The sequence below is a fragment of the Erpetoichthys calabaricus genome, chromosome 1 (genome assembly GCF_900747795.2).
Source record: "Erpetoichthys calabaricus chromosome 1, fErpCal1.3, whole genome shotgun sequence".
In the NCBI taxonomy this organism is placed as follows: Eukaryota; Metazoa; Chordata; class Cladistia; order Polypteriformes; family Polypteridae; genus Erpetoichthys; species Erpetoichthys calabaricus.
In genome coordinates, this window is record NC_041394.2 from 239,995,877 (window position 1) to 240,013,455 (window position 17,579).

A 17,579-nucleotide genomic window follows, 5' to 3' on the forward strand; every position below is an offset into this window, starting at 1 on the left:
AAATGGATCATAGGGTTATCATGATAGTATATGTAGGAACAGAGGCGTTTATACAGTATTAATGATACAGCTATGAACTGGAGTACAAATTTTAAACACACAGGTAAATAATTATGCAGGAACAAGTCAAACATGTGAAATTATAAAAAACAGAATACAAAAGACAACAATAGGAAATGAAAAGCTGTTATTATGGTTATAGACAAAAAATAAATGCATGTCTTAATGCATATGAAATGCAGTTTTTTGTAGACAGTGTGAAATGTTAAGTTTTAGTATTGCACAATTTTTTTAGAAACTAATTCATATAAAATATATAATTTTAGTGAGTTTATTGTCCATTTTATGAATAAATGTATTAATAATCGATAGTTTAACATAATTTTAATATATTGTTAGAAATGTATATAATTTGTAAAACCTTTTTTTTTTTTAATAATGTTAGCTGCATGGGTTTGAGGAATGAACAATGGATTGCTATGGACTGTTGCTCTAACTAGTTCTGGTTTCTGCCATAACATTGGATAAAGCATTTTGTTTGAGAATGTTATGTTATGTTACTGGTACTTTCAGAATAAGAGACTGTTACAACAACAGATCCCAGCAGGCAGGCAGAGAGAGAGAGATAAACAGAGAGTAGGAGAATTTGCATGTGTTGATTTTCTGACATAAGAGTTCAAAGGTTGAGGAGCTGCCTGATTTTAATCAGTAAATATGACAAAATAAAAAGGAGAACTGAAATGTCAATTATGCATGGTATAGCAGCATCTTTTTTCTGCCAAAACTAATTTTATATAAAGTACCATGAGCACACCTTCAACAGACTACTCAGATTGTGAGTAGTTGTTATTTCAGTTAAAAGTAAAAGATGCCTTTGCTGTTTTATTTTTCTTTTAAGCAACTTGCAACCTAATACTGACATACATTAAACACATAAGTAAAAGACATAAACACATCCGTTTTATTCTTTCAAGCTTAACTAATGGAGTGTTTGTTTAACAAGACATTACCTAGTGTCACAAACTCCACAAAGAGCCATAGCAAGGTTTGGGGCAGCCACCTGTATAACTGGTTTCCTGGCTGCAAATTGATGTTTAAATGATAGCACTGCTGTTCACAAAACCGAGTCCAAAGCAGAACTGAGGGAATGGGGAAAAAGCGGAGGCTTCTAAAGGGGAAGACAGAAGTGAGATCAAAGAGTTCGGGCTCAGGAAGGTCTTCACCCATAGATTCGAGCCCGGACGTGACATCACAGGGGCCAGAGCCGGCAAGGTCTTCTTCCATAGGCTTGGTCCCGGAAGTGATGTCAAGAGGGCCAGGTGGAATCTCCCGTGAATGGTCTGCAGGCAAAGGAGAAAAAGAGTCAGTGCACTCTGCCAATCCTGGTATGATTCGGAACTGCCCTTACTCAAGCCCTTTAGCTGCCTCCCGTGCGCACGTGTGTGACACTAGATTTAACCCTTTTGCAAGCCCTCTTCACATGTGACCTTGTATGAATGCCTTTTCCATTTCCCTTTGAAAACAGTGATACTCACAGAAACATTTGCACAATCCAGACAGACATTAACACAGAGAGCATTTGAACCTATGTCACTGGTGCCATGAGAGAGCAGCACTAATCACTGCCATTGGCTTGCCCGGCTGGTGAGCTGGACACATTTTAGCCATTTACATTACATACAGTGTATTTAAGGGCTAAATGAACAACTAAGTTTCATATCAACATATGCTGTATCAGGTGCTATACTGTATATTAATATAACTATATCATTAGTGCCATTTTGATATGTTATATATTCTGTAAGAAACTGAGAATTTACAGGGCCTGGGAAGGTTATTTTATGGTGTTATTGGTAGTTTTAAGTGCTTTGTACAAGAGACATGCAAATATATACTTTGTCATAAAATAGGACAATCGTTCACAATTTAAAAAGTAACATTTAATCTTTCTTTTAACAGTGATAAAGACTGCCATATGCCCTCATCCTGACCATATAGTGCCTCCTACTCAAGCTCTGTCTGTGTCTTACAAGTTTAGAGAAGAATACAGAATTAAACACTGTATTTCATACAAGAATGAATCTGGAAAACATTCCATTCAGTTCCATTTTGAAATAGTTAAAGATTAATAGAACTTTTATGATAAAGATAAGAAAATCTTATATTAAAAACTTTACATTTTTTATTGTGATGGTTTCTACAGACCTTCTTTGTTCCTAACTGTTTAATACCAAAAGGACTATAGTAAAGGGATTAAAATGGGTGTGTCACTTAAGATTAACAATGAGGACTTTGTAAGTAACACAATAAAAGAGTTGCTGTTACATTATCAGCATTAATAAATTACTAAAATAAATATATAAGAAAGTATGATGAATGAATATTAAATGCACATTAGAATGTCATCAGATGATAAATAGCTATAAAAGTAAAAATATATATTAAGTGATTGACTCTAAAAATGTTGGAAGCACTATAGTTAGTGCTGCATCCTCACATTTCCAGAATAGTGATTTCTATTTGTGTTCTATTTAAAACTATTTGTGTATTACAAGACAATGCTCGGCGGCGGTCAAGGCGAGACGGAAAGCCTGAAGTGGGTTTCAACTTTCTTCGTCCTCTGGTAAAAAGCAACACCTCGCTAAACATCAAAGTTGAACTTTTTAATGTTCAGTCTCTGACAAATAAAGCCTGTCTAATTTATAATCACAGTGTAGACAGGGGGATTGACATTATTTGTTTGACTGAGACCTGGCATAAATCCGAGGTACACTCAATTTTCAACGAGTCCTGCCCTCCTGGGTACACCTACCTCGAAAAGGCCCGCAGCTCTGGATGTGGCAGTGGTCTGGCCTTTAATCCATCGGATAAATTTGCAATTATCACTTCTCCCCCTTCCTAAATTCTCAACTTTTGAATGCCTGGCAATAAATTGCAAGCATCCACTTTTTAATAACAATACTTCTTATTTACCGACCACCAAAACAACACCCTGATTTCATCATGGAAATGAATGAACTGCTCTCATCTTTATGTACAACATCATCAAATGTACTGATTCTAGGAGATCTGAACATTCATGTGGACACACCCTCTAATTACTCTGCTGCCCAGCCCTTAGAGCTCCTGGACTGCCTAAATCTGAGGCAACTAGTCGAGGTCCCCACTCACAACAAGGGCCATACCCTTGTTTTAGTCATTACTGACTCAGTCCTCATCTCTGACCTCCAAGTACTTGATCTAGGTGTTTCCGATAACAAAATTGTCTCAATGGATTTACCCACATTTTCACTATACTCTAAACCACAGCGCTGTATCCGCTTCAGGAACCTGAAAAAAATTAATATGACTGATTTAAATGCTGACATTAAGAACTTTTCTATTGCTCCACACCTTTCTTCTGTCAATGAATTAGTCGATTATTACAACAATGGGCTATAGAACATCCTTGAGACCCATGCCCCAGTTAAATCACGAGTGGTCTCTTTTGTAAAATCTGCCCCGTGGTTTACAAGTGAGCTTCGTCAGATGAAAGCAGCTGGGCAAGCCCTCGAGCAGCGTTTTGTTGAAATCAGTTTAACGGTCCATAAATTAGCTTATCGGGAACACCAAAAAAACTACTCCAGAGCACTGACCACTGCCAGATCTCAATACTGTTCAAATTTAATCAACAACAGTCCTGGAAACTCCAAACAAATTTTTTTCCCATGATAAATCATTTACGCAATCCTCACACCTATGCCTGTAATAATTTCACAGAGGAGCAGTGCAATAATTTTATTGAATATTTCACCTCTAAGGTAGACATCATCCGCTCCTCTTTGTCTGTCTCCAGCCCTCCATCACTGGATGTTTCTACATCAAAGCCAATGGACTGCCTTTCCCAGTTCCTCTGTACCTCAGTTAAAGAAGTTGAGGGCATCATACAGAGGATGAGGCCTTCAACATGTTCATTGGACCCTTTTCCTACTCCTCTGGTAAAAGCTAATGTATCAGATTTAAGCCCTCTTATTGTTGATATCATTAATCACTCTCTCTAGAGCAGCTTAGTCCCACTGGCCTTGAAAACCTGAAAAATTAGACCTCATTTAAAAAAAATACTCTTTTGGATCCTGAAGTGATGGCAAACTGTCATCCGATCTCCAACCTTCCATTTTTGTCTAAGGTTTTGGAAAAGGTTGTTTTGGCTCAGCTTCAGGATCACCTCAAAAAATTCAATCGGTTTGAAAAATTTCAGTCTGGTTTCCGAACTTCTCACAGTACAGAGACAGCCTTGGTCAGAGTCACCAATGACCTCCTGATGGCTACTGACCAGGGCTCTCCATCACTCCTTATCCTCCTGGACCTCACAGCTGCATTTGATACGGTAGATCATAATATTCTCCTTCATCGTCTTCACTATATAATTGGACTTTCTGGCATTGCTTTGGAGTGGTTTGAGTCCAATCTTACAGATAGGGCTGAGTATGTGGCCTTGGGGGATGTCTCATACCCACACTGTTACCTGTAGGGTCCCACAAGGATCAGTCCTAGGGCTGACCCTTTTTAATATCTATATGCTACCCCTGGGTCACATCATCCGCAAGCATGGAGTTTCATTCCATTGCTATGCCAATGATACGCAGCTATATGTGAGACTGGATTCGACTTCTCTTACACCTCTATCAACTCTTTCCTCTTGCTTGGATGAGATTGAGGCCTGGATGTCCAAGACCTTCCTCAAGCTGAACAGCACTAAAACTGAAGCTCTTTTAATTGGCACCCCCCATCAACTTCTTTCCTCTGTAAATTGTATTTACTTTTCTGACCATACCATTACCCTCTCCCCTTCTGTTACAAATCTGGGTGTCAAGCTAGACTCCCATCTGTCATTTGCTACACATGTCCATCACCTTTGTAAAATTGCATTCCTTCATCTCCAAAACATAGCCAAACTCCGTCCCTACCTCTCCCTCTGTAATGCTGAAAAACTGGTACATGCCTTTGTCTCATCCAGACTGGACTATTGTAATGCACTCCTTATCGGGATCCCCAGCAAGAGCCTTCAAAAGCTCCAACAAATTCAAAATAGTGCTGCAAGAATCCTGATGAGGGTGTGGAAATATGAACACATTTCACCAATCCTTCGGTCACTTCATTGGCTCCCTATCCACCTCCGTATCGAATACAAACTCTGTTTGTTTACTCACCAGTGTATCCATGGAAATGCTCCACAATATCTTAAGGAACTCCTTATACTACAATCCACTGCAAGAAACCTCCGTTTTGCAAATACCTACCGCCTTCACCCCCCTGTGACCAAACTTCATACAATGGGTGACTGAGCCTTTGCAGCCGCTGCTCCACGGCTCTGGAATGCCCTACCAGAGAGCCTAAGAACACAGCAGGTTGTGGGCTGTTTTAAAAAACAGCTAAAGATTTTTCTATTTAGGAAAGCTTATTAAGAAGAATGCTATAATTATTGTTGTTTTATCTCTGTTTTTATCTTGCTTTGCCTTTGTTTAAATGTTTTATGTAGCACTTTGAGATTTACTGCTAATGTAAAGTGCCCTATAAATAAAATGCATTATTATTATTATTATTATTATTATAATATTATTATTATTGTAGTGCTTGGCAGAACTCAGATACAATTAAAACAATAAATTTGTAATTTTTTTACATGTGTGCCTGTTACTGTTTCCTGTTCCTTAATATATCTTGATTAGTAGATAATTATTTCCTACAAAAGGCATTTTTAAAATCTAAGCTCCTGGGATTTCTGAGACTTTCCTGGAACTTTATAGGAGGCAAATTACTTTTTTTTAAAGCTTAGTCTACTATTGCAGCAACTATTTCCCTGTGCCTTTGAACTGCCTTTGCAAACTAAGCTGTCGTCAGTCCAGTTTGCTGAGTAATGTTTCTCAGTACTGACCCTCTCATAGTATGTCTTATGAGTGTCATTATTTAGTCAACGCATCAGTAACAGCAGGTGCAGGTACAGGTGGTCCTTTTTAGTTCAAAAAGTTATTTTCTGAAATTACAAGCCTGTATTAAATTTAGTTTGATCAGTGAAAGACACGCATAAATGTAAATAATAATAATAACTGTGCTTTGAAGGTATAAAAGCGAGTCTACAACAATCTACTTAGTTGTTTTTTTCTGTATTGTGTAGGATACTAAAGACTGTGTCTACCTGCTATGAAATACATAGCAGCTTATTAAGTGAATTTTAGAACACTTATGCAGAGAGCTCCTTAGTACAAGGGGCTACTGATTTTCATAATGCTATAAAAGAAAACTGAAATTATACTTTAAAAAAATTTCCCTAGCTAGGTTGCTAGCTTGAGCCTAATTTTGCTGGAACAGGCTTCTTGCTCTCTTCAATCCTAATTCACATTTTGAAAATGTATAAAATGGAAAGGGGGTACATGTACAACAAAGTCTTTGTATAACACTTGGAAGTTTCCATTTATCACTTGAGTATAGGTAAGAACATTCCAAAGAACTATATACTATAATAAAGAATTGCAGAAGTAGGTTTTCTTTCATGTTGTGAAAGCAATGACAAATCCTTGAGAAGTTTTTGACGTTAGTATATGATTTTGATGCTTGCAATATATGATGCTGCTCATTGAAAAATAAAAATGATAAAAAAAAAGAAATGCAGTAGGCATTTATCAGCTTTTCATTTCACATTCTTCAAGCCCCCATCATGTTCCAGATGGATGTTGGGATATTTGGGTTTATTATTGATCAAGCATGTGTCTTTGCTTTTGTGTGTACATGTAGGAATGTATCGAAAGACAGGATAATAAGTTTGTATCTACAGTGCATGGACTCAGTATGGATTTGCAGTATATGACAAGGCACTTGTCTAATGTAGTCTTTTTGCATTTTTAATGAAAAACACTGAAAAGAGAGTTTGCTGGAGTAGCAGGTCATTGTATTTTAGTTTTATTGCCGTTTTTCTTCTCTAAACCAGTGAATATAATTTTAGAGTAAACATAGACTTCAGAATTACCACTGCCTTATATGTAAAATACATATTTTGACAGTTGATATCTGTGAAACAAAATGAAGCATTTTGTTTTGTTAACTTCTCTAAAGAAATCAATTGTGTTTGATAGTGTAATGATGCAATACACTATTGTTTTAGTGTTAAATACCAGATTGTTCTTTGTTGCACAGTCTGCCTGTGCAATAGAAAATAGAAAATTAAGGTTAATTTTCTTCATGTTCTTCCTGAAATTGTTTTTTTTTCAGGTATGTTCTTGTCATTTGCACTCCCAGATGCTGGTAAAAGTAGCTGTAACGCATAATAACATAAAAAGTGTGGCATTTTGCAGGACTGTACACCACAGCTGAGCTTATCAAGCTCCTAGCATTGCAAATTAGTTATTTATTGCTGTGTTATGCTATTAGCTTAGTCACACATATACTATGTCCTGCATCTTTTTGTAAGCTTAACTGGAGAAAGTAATACATTCTTCAATAGCATGTTGTTTATTAATATGATTTTCCAAACTTTTCAGAGGTTAACATAAGACATACAGCTGCAGTAATTTCTCTTAACTTTTCCATATTTATTAATCAGTGTATTCAAAGTGAAAAATTGGGTAACTTAACTTGCAAGATTACTGTAGAAGCAAATGTGCACTTACACAGTTTAGCACTTCACAAAATATTATGATATTTTTCCATTGCAAGTTATCAGAAAAATTGGGATAAAAGAGTGCATGTATTAAATATGCAGCCTGTTTGTTACTATTCAGCTCCATTAAAGGTTATGATAGCATAGCTGTTTGTATAAACTGAACTATATTTTAAATGCGTAGGTATCACAGAATCCCGGTGCATGAAGCTGGGGATGAGGTTAGATCAGGGGTCTCCAACCTTTTTTCCCCTTGAGAGCTACTTTTACAAAATGAAAATGGATGAGAGCTACTCATGTTTTCTAACATTTATTCTCATAGCTAATTTCAACCCAAACAAACTGAATAAGCTTGTTTTGCCTGAACATTTACAAAATGTTGGTGTCCACAACTCATATTTTGCATTAAAACATCACACAACATATTTAGTTCACCTGCAAGTGCATTTTGTATGTCTGTATGCATTTTCTAGTGTATCTCACACTATTAAATTAAAACGTGAATGCTGTCAAAACAATGCAATTACAAATACACAGATATTACTTATTCATTTGTCATTTTGTTATATGTCATTTTTCACACTTCACTTCATGTCCAGTTGTATGTGTGATGTGTTTTTTAGTTAGTGAGATGACTGGCACTTCATGGAGTCAACAAGAGAGGTGTATAGTGGAGTGTAGCCACATAGGTTCACTCTTATGGAGTCATTTAAATGTTCGTCTGTCAGTCTTGTTCTGAACTTTGATTTCATGACAGAAAAGGCAGACTCACAGAGGTATGTAGAGCTGCTTGGTGAAGATTCTTATAGTTATCTGGCTCTACTAAGCTCCAGAAATGCTGAGAATGCTGTTGAGACTTTTAACTGCTCATTATTTTGAAGGTTTACTAATATATAGTATATAAAATCCAATGTCTGTTGTCTGTCTGTCTGCTTTTCATGAGAGAACTTCTTAACGGATTTAGATTGTTTTTTTTCTATAATTTGCTTGAACATTCTGGTTGATTTTGTGACTTCTCTCATTTTGTTATGTATCATAGTCTGCCTGCGGTTTCGATGTATTTGCGCAAATCTGAGACATGCAGTGGGCTGAGGGGAGGGGCTTTCCTAACTCACTCACCAGCTTCGGGGCGTATTCCTTAACTCTGCTTAGCTAGCAAACGAGAGAACAATTGAATTAAACTTTGTTTGATATTTAAAATAAAGTGTTACTTAGGTCTTGATGAGTTTGAGTCTGGATATTCTCTTAAGTGTATGCCACATTGAAAAGATAGATTGCAATTCAGATTGTGGATCGTGATTTTGTGTTAAAAGGATCGTGATATGATTTTTTGGAAAGATCGCCCAAACTTGCTCATCAAGTTTGGTGAGCTACTTGGAAAGGTGTTGCGAGCTACCGGTAGCTTGCGAGCGACGTGTTGGAGACCCCTGGGTTAGATGAGCATTGATTAGCATGTTGTGCTTTCTGTAGCAGGGGAGAAGTCAGGATGGGTGACTGCCATAGTCTAAGCTAGTCTAAGCTATAAAATATTGTAAAATACTGACAAATTATAGATTTCCATGTATAATTTTGAAGTTGTATGCTTTTTGTTTTATTTTAGGGGACCCGGAATTACAATTTTTTTTAGTACTCATCCTGGTGGTGTAAGTAAGTAATACTTGTTTTGTTCAGTATCAATTTAAGTTTGAATAATCTGAGTAAATTGTAAAAACACAACTATCTCTTTTACTTATTGGAAGAAATTGATCGAAAAGGAGCATTGTTCCTGAAAAGGACAGAAGATCTGGGAAAAACATTCACCATTATCTCAAACAATATGTATTCTTTCGGATTTACGGGTCGTTTTCTATTTACTTCAAATGTTGAAAAGCTGGTAAGCTACAATTTTAAAAAAATATAGTATTAACTGAGTGTGAGTGTATTTTTATTAATCTTTAAATCTTTCAATATGTGACATGTGCTGTATATACTTGGCTTCTTAAAAACAATGTTTTCAAGTGCAAAACAGATTTTGTTTTAATGTATTTTTTAAGTTTAATTTAAATGTGTTGCCAAATGAACATGCATTTGCTTAATTTATTTAGTACATTTTTCATTTCCATTTTTTGAAACAGAATTTGATATAAAACAGTGTAGGAGATAAACAAATTTTTTTCTGTGGATGTGCTTGTAGATTATAAGGCATACTCACACATATCTACACTTACAAATACTGGGTCAGTTTAGAATTGTCAGTGTGTTAACATTAAATTCAAGTATATCATCAAATAACATCGTGAAGACAATTTAGTCTTTGAAAATTGAAACTTCATCCATCAACCTATTTACTACATCCACTTAATCCAGTTTTACATTTGTAATGAACCTATTTATACAACCTCTGGCGTAAGGTAGAAACCAGCCCTGAAATGACAATGCTGGATTGCACAGAACTCCCATTCACTTATCTTGGGTCAAGATTCAGCTTTAGTCTTCTGGAGTGTTAATCTGAAAACCAAAAAAAAAGCATGAGGTACAATGAATGGTTTTATTAAGGGAAGGCTACATAACACAAGAAAGAACACAAAGTATAGCTGAAGTAAAATAACAGTATAATAAAATATAAAGTAAAATAACAAATAACCTTCTATTCCTTTTGGGTCTACCTAATCAAATATGAGCAATAATTGGCCTGTGGAGTCACTGGTTGTACTATTCACTCGAATAGTCAAAATGTATTCCATTCTTACCTTCTACTCTCTGGCCTCTCCTTCCTCTCACAGAACAATGTACCCATCAAGATAGTAAGAAATACCTGTTTAGGAAATATAATAATACAGAAAGTAATAATTAGAACTAACAAAAAAAATTAATAGCTGAAAAAATAAATTGTAGATGTATAAATATACAATGAACAAATTGAAAAAAAATAATAAGATGCACATGTATAATCAAAACATAACATAATGAATCAAAATATTAGGAAAACTAGTATAATCAAAAAAATCAAATGATAAAAATTGAAATGAATTAGCAAAAAATTTAATTATTTCAGTAATGTAAATCAGAACAAGTAAGCATAAACCAAATTATATAAACAGTCATCAAGTACATAAAAATTAATGATACACAAAAAGAAATAAAAGGGAAAATCCAATTTGAATTTTTCAATACAGATAATCAAAGCTAAATACATTATATAAAAGAATGCCACTGACTTGATTTAATGTCCACAAAATTAATGTAATCGAGCATAATTAATCTAATAATAATTAATGCTATAAAATACGAATGAACATAGAACTTAGTAGTAATAAAATGATTTGGGTTTATAATATAAATGAGTAAAGCAGTTGTCATAATAATCAAATCATAAAGGCATTGACAATATTTAGAAAACAGGATAGAGAAATCAATAAAGAGGGACTGTTGAAAAAAGAGGGAATTGAGAGGTACAGACAGTCACTTGGGAACAAATCAAGACCAAATCTGAAATATATACAGGTAAAATTCCGTTACAACGAATATCTTTACAACGAAATTTTCATTACAATGAAGTATTTTTATGGTCCCGACAGTTTCCCCATATGACAGGAGTCTACAGAAATCTCATTACTACGAAATACATTCAGCAGATACTTTCATTACAACAAAGTGCCCAAAAGACCTTGAAATGCCTGAATGAACTGTCCACAGAACAGTTCTGTGGTTGCAGCTCAGTTGTGCACAACAATCCCCAAACAGAAACACTGTAAAAAATTTTTCTTTCTTCGAACTTTCCTTGAACTTTTTTTTTTTTGCTGTTTTTGTTTTCTGTTGTTTTCAGTGATACCTTTTGCTTATTGTTTGTCAACATCTGGAAAACATCCACTGAAATTTAACTCAATGTCATACTCCTATAGAAACGGCAGACACGAAATAACAATAGCAATTCATATTAGAAAAAAAAAAACTTTTAATTTTTGCAGCTCTCGATTGCAGCAAAAAGAAAAAAAAAATGTCAGAGAATTCAGGAATTTTGCCATCGACACTGTCTACTTTCTTGAAAGACAGAGCAAAAGAAAAAAAAAATCTCAGGTTGCAAACGTATGCGAGCTGCAGCATTTGAAGACGTCGAAAAAGCAGTTTTTATATGGTTCAGTGATGCTCGTTAAAGAAACATTCCTATTAATGCGGCACTCATTCAAGAAAATGTGAGGTTTTTTTAACTCTCTTGGGACCTCCCCCAACAAGACAACACGCCAAAGAGTGTCCCGAAGTGCGATCACCTCGTCTGTGGAAGACTGTTTAACTGTTGCCGGGGCAACAGCAGGCTTGCAGCTCTGCTGCGTCTCTTCACCGAAGCAAACAGAAAAGATCTCGATGGGTGATGCAAGGAACACTGTAAATGCAGGGAACAGTATTACCTGTACTTGGCCACTAACCTAGCCACATCCTTGCCTGACTGCTGTGTCTGTGTATAGGAGAGTGGCAGATCCCACTACAATAAATAACCATGCTGTTCCTGTTTCAAGCTGAATGAAGCTGGTTTTACTAAAGTACTGAGACTCTTCCTCGTACTTTGGAGTGCAAGACAGGGACTTATAGTACGACCCTGATCTTTTAGGATTTGCTTCTGTGGCGCTTCACTGAAACGCTGTGAGCCTGCTGTTGCCCTGCCCCGGCAATGGACAAATAATCTTCCACAGACGCAGCAATCGTGCTTCGGGATGCACTTTGGCGTGTCGCCCCATTGGGTGGGGGGGATCCCAAAAGAGTTCAGAAACCTCACAATATGAAGAAGAACAAAAGGATGATTCGTCTTCTGATTGATAACTGTGCTGCCCACAACATGCTTCCACATTTAGATAATGTTCCTGTTGAATTCCTCCCACACAATTGCATGGCAGTGTTTCAGCCATTGGATTTGGGCATCATTCGCACTGTGAAAGTGTGTTATAACAAGGAAATGCTGAGAAACATTCTCGTCAGCATAACTTGTAGACAGGAGGAGATTAAAATTAACGTGAAAGAAGCTATTGAAATGATTGCAAACACCTGGACGCAAGTTAAAGAAAGCATTATACTGACAAATATAGAATCTCATTACTACGAAATTTTCATTACAAAGAAATATTTTTTAGGTCCCTGGCAGTTCGTTGTAACAGAATTTTACCTGTAGTTACAACATTGGTGCCTGAATGTGTAAGCTGCAGTAAGGCTCTCTATTAGGAGAAGTATATTGACACACTAAGCAGTGAAAAGGTATTAATTGGAATGATAATGGCTGATTGCATTTAAGTAATACCTGTTGGAAAACTCATTTCACAAGTCACATTTAAAGACATAATTTCATAAACAAAGGCAGGGAGTTGGTTCTCATCTCCTCTACAGACTTACCTTAATTTTGCAAGCTTTTTTTGTACATATTTGTCTGTATCTGTATGGTTTGTTTACTTTGGGTGTTTGTTAATGTAAATTTCTTCTGGGTTCTGGACACCATATAAAATCTCTCGTTCTGTACGGAACATTCTGTAGCAGTCCCAGGTGCCCCTGCATTTTCAAGTCACACACGCCATAAAAAATAATAGTGTAATGGGACTTCTCACTGCCCTCTCTCAACCTTGAGAAATTCTAGTATTTAAAATGAGCTTCCTATTGACTTACAGTATTTTTCTACAACTTCATAAGACCTCTTCCTTGTGTGTCAATATTCCTGGTTTGTAATGAATAGGGTCACTCCCTTCCTTCCATTTGCAATGGCTTGAACAGTTTTTAACTTTATCCTCCCTCCAAGTGAAATTCAAAGGAAAGGCAGTGTGACTTAATGGCTCTGTGAGCTTATGATGATAAAAGCTGTAAAATATAAGGTTGCTTACTACATTTTCACCACTTGTTCACTTGATAACCTGAAAGAAGGTGCTTAACCTGCCACCGCTAGAATTATAGAAACAGGGTAACAATTCTAATATTAGATAAAGGCATCACCCAATGGAATAAATGCTGATTAAGGTTTTACATAACTACTCTAATGACAGACTAGTTTGTAAATTTAATATAAAATAAAAATAAAATTTGTGTTCCTAAAGGCACGAGCTTATGATGATAAAAGCTGTAAAATATAAGGTTGCTTACTACATTTTCACCACTTGTTCACTTGATAACCTGAAAGAAGGTGCTTAACCTGCCACGGCTAGAATTATAGAAACAGGGTAACAATTCTAATATTGGATAAAGGCATCACCCAATGGAATAAATGCTGATTAAGGTTTTACATAACTACTCCAGTGACAGACTAGTTTGTAAATTTAATATAAAATAAAAATAAAATTTGTGTTCCTAAAGGCACAAAGTTAGTGGGAAACAAATTACCCCTAGAGCTGAATGTTTGATACTAAAATTAGTCTTTAAAAACCCCCGAAAGTGTATTGCAGAAACTGCAGGTAACTTTTGCAAAAGTTAGTGTTAAATTGCATGCATCTACAGCTAGAGATTGTACAAATCTGACCTTCATGCAAGGTATGCCTGGAAAAAGTATTTGCTTTCCAAAAAGAACATTAGAGCAAGTCAACAGTTTGCCATTCTGAAGCAGTGTGCTTTGGACAGATGAATCAAGGATAGAGTTGTTTGACCACAATAACAGTAGACATATTTAGCTCAAACCACTGACAGAATTTAGGATAATAATAATAATAATAATTCATTACATTTATATAGCGCTTTTCTCAGTACTCAAACTATGAAGCATGGGCATGGAAATGTTGTAGTTTGAGGTTTCTTAGATGCCTCAGAGCCTTGCCAACTCGCAATTTTATGAGTCAATTATGAATTCTACATCATAGCAAAGTGTGCCTGAGGGGAATGTGAGGCAATCTGTCTATCCTCACAGGTGGCGCAGTGGTAGTGCTGCTGCTTTGCAGTAAGGAGACTGTGGAAGATTGTGGGTTCTCTTCCCGGTTCCTCCCTGTGTGGATAGCGCTTTGAGTACTGAGAAAAGCGTTATATAAACATAATGAATTATTATTATTAAATCTGAATTTGAACCGAAAATGGCACTTTAGGCACAATAATGATCCAGCGCACACTAGCAAATCCACCAAGGAGTGGTTCAAAGAGAAGAAATGGAGGGTTATAGACTGGCCTAGTCAAAGCCCTTATTCAAATCCCATTGAAATGTTGTGAGGGTATTTGAAACAGGTAGTACATGAAAGAAAACCCACAAACATCTTGAAGATGAAAAAATTTTGCATGAAGGAGTGGTCTAAAATTTTATCGAGTCAATGTCATAGACTGGTAGGCAGTAATGCAAAGCACCTATAAGACATCATTTTTGCAAAAGCGGGCAATACCAGCTTCTGAAGCTAAGGGTAGACTTAATTTTTACCTCCAGTAGACCATTACATGTGTTGAAATTTTTTTGAATAAATGATTAAGAAGGCAATTTTTCCTTGTATTTTATTCACGTGTGTCACCTTTATCTGTTTGCCTGTTCAAATATGTTGAAAAAAATCAGCATTTTCCATGGGGTGTACTTGCTTTTTTACATGACTGTAATGCCTAATCGCAGTTCTCATAAAAATATCTTTCTTTCCTTAATGTACAGTGTATGTCAGGATAACTATAAATTATCCCGCTTGAAATAAGTGTTGAATGTGTATGTATGTGTGCCCTGCAATGAGTATAACCCCCATCTAAGACTAGATCCTGCCTGAACTTGATTTTGCTAGGATAGGCTACAGGTTCCATTACCCCTTAAGTTAAAATAAATGGGCAGAAAAGTATGGAAATGAAATTGGAACTTCAGATTGATGCCTTTGCACAAATTAGTTACTAAGAGTTTAAAATCTGTGTAAAATATATGATTAATTTACTTGGTACTTGTTAATTTTAATTGCCTGACCAAAGGAGATGATAGAAAAATTAATAAATAAGTAAGAAAATAAAATAAATTACTATTCTTATAAACCTATTAGGAAATACTTTATCAACTGCATAAAAATATTTTATTAAAAATATATATATATTTATTTTAAATTCAAATAGAACAAGGTAGGTGGTGTTACAGAAAAGATTACATTGTATATGTATATAATTTTTATAATCAGCAGATTTTCTTTTTTAATTATGTACAACTGATGTACAACGAATGAAATGTTTTTTAGGGTGAGCCCAGAGTTATTTATGTTTCTTCAGACCAAGGAGACAACTTTAATCAAGCCCAGCTACCATCGGCAACAGAGGAACAGGCAAGACCTATTTTTCTTATGAAATTGTGTGCATGGGCATGGATAAATAAAGTTGAATGGAGTTAGAGGGCCTCTGTTTATCATGAATTGTCCAGACCTCAGTCCATGGCACCTCTTTTTTATTAATCTTTACATTTAACTGCATCAGCCTTTTTGGGGGACTTTTATCAGGTATGCAGTAGTGTTTACTTATTTTTATTGAAGAGGTTTCCATTTGTTTACATTTTAACTGTGTTTACCGTTGCCTTCACTTTTATTCTTGTGCCTGTTTTTAAGTTTCTGATTATTTTTGGATGTTTACCTTTATGCTTCACCTTGCCACTTTTGTATAGACATAAAAAAATATTTTCTTACATGCTCATATGTGTATGGTTTTTGGTCATTTCTATCATGAGGGCTTATATCGCCATAATTGCCCATGCCATTTTAAATCATGACCTGGTGTGACACTACACTGTTTCACTCCTAACCCTTAGGGCTTGACTTTTGTTTTGGAAGCTGATTTTGGAATTCCATACTGAACAGAGGATAATCTTTATTTTGTACTGAGAATTATGTTCAGATTCTTAGCATTATTTAAGGTCCATGTAGGTGGGCTTATGACTCTGCCATAGGTCTATGTTTTTTCTTTGTCTATTCAAGATTTTTAAGATCAGGAAATGAAAGCACAGCCATTGCATAAAGCGCATTGAGTTCAAGAAGCTGAGCGATATATGTCTGCTGTATAGAAATGATGTAGTTCTCTTGCCTCATCAGATATCCCCAGCATGCCCTGGAGTAGATAATCAATGCAGTATTTCTACCTCAGCTCATTATATGACCTTGAGAGAATCACATAACCTGCCTTTGCTCCAATTTAAAAAAATATATGTAAAAAATGCATGGTGTTCTGATCCTGCAAGTCCCCTTGAATAAGGGTAATACTGGTTCAAAGAAAGAGTAGTACTGGTTCAACTGGTTCACAGTTGCTCCTAACAAGTAGAAGAGCACATCTAAATCTGATGTGACTTTAAAGTTATGATTCTGATTTGATCTAAAGTGACTTGCACTTTGCACGTGACTAATATGCTTTGCTCCAACTTGAAGAGTTTAGGTCTTCTATAGCCTTGTTAATGAATTAAGGTTCAGTTAAATAATAGATTGACTAAAAGTGGCAGAACTGTGAAAGCTGCTATTGTAGTGGCAGAAAAGATGTTAAGTTCCCAGGTGAACCTTTAATATACTGGCCAATCTACTTAACATTAATGACTATAGCACTTATAAGGGTAGTGAATACTTCATTTATTTATTCATTTTCGTACGAACAACAGTGGACATTTTGCCAATCTATGGTCAGGCAAAACTATACCCACATAGGAATCTGGAACAAACTAACAACACATCTAGATAAAGCTGAAGCCTTGACAGTTTGAAAATTAAGTAAGTGACATATCTGTACTATTGAAGCATTAACTAACCAAGACATCATGATTGACTGACTAGTGCTCTCTTATTTATTATTTAAAACAAATAATTAAATTAAAATAAAAACTAAATGGGAACAAAATAATGCAAAGGGAAAGCTAAAGTAAAATACAAAGAACTAACAAAGAATCTGGGAATTAATATACAGTACAATAGTAAACCAATAATCCAAGAAATGTTCACCAAATGCAAAAGCTAGAGTCAAGACTAAAAGAACCCTGTCTACAAAGTGTCTCAAGAAAGAAACAAACAGTACTGTTGTTAGATAAAATGTTTTG

At 35.6% G+C, this 17,579-nt stretch overlaps 1 protein-coding gene across 2 annotated transcripts in view; it reads left to right on the top strand.

The window, feature by feature from the left end:
- Positions 1-17,579, top strand: part of LOC114660397 (sortilin-like) — a 228,401-nt gene that overhangs the window by 177,766 nt on the left and 33,056 nt on the right. For both annotated transcript variants that reach the window (XM_051919760.1, XM_028813079.2), the window contains exons 7-9: positions 9,234-9,280; positions 9,373-9,506; positions 15,754-15,837. In XM_051919760.1, the coding sequence (XP_051775720.1) occupies positions 9,234-9,280; positions 9,373-9,506; positions 15,754-15,837 (265 nt within the window). The remainder of the gene's footprint in view (positions 1-9,233; positions 9,281-9,372; positions 9,507-15,753; positions 15,838-17,579) is intronic.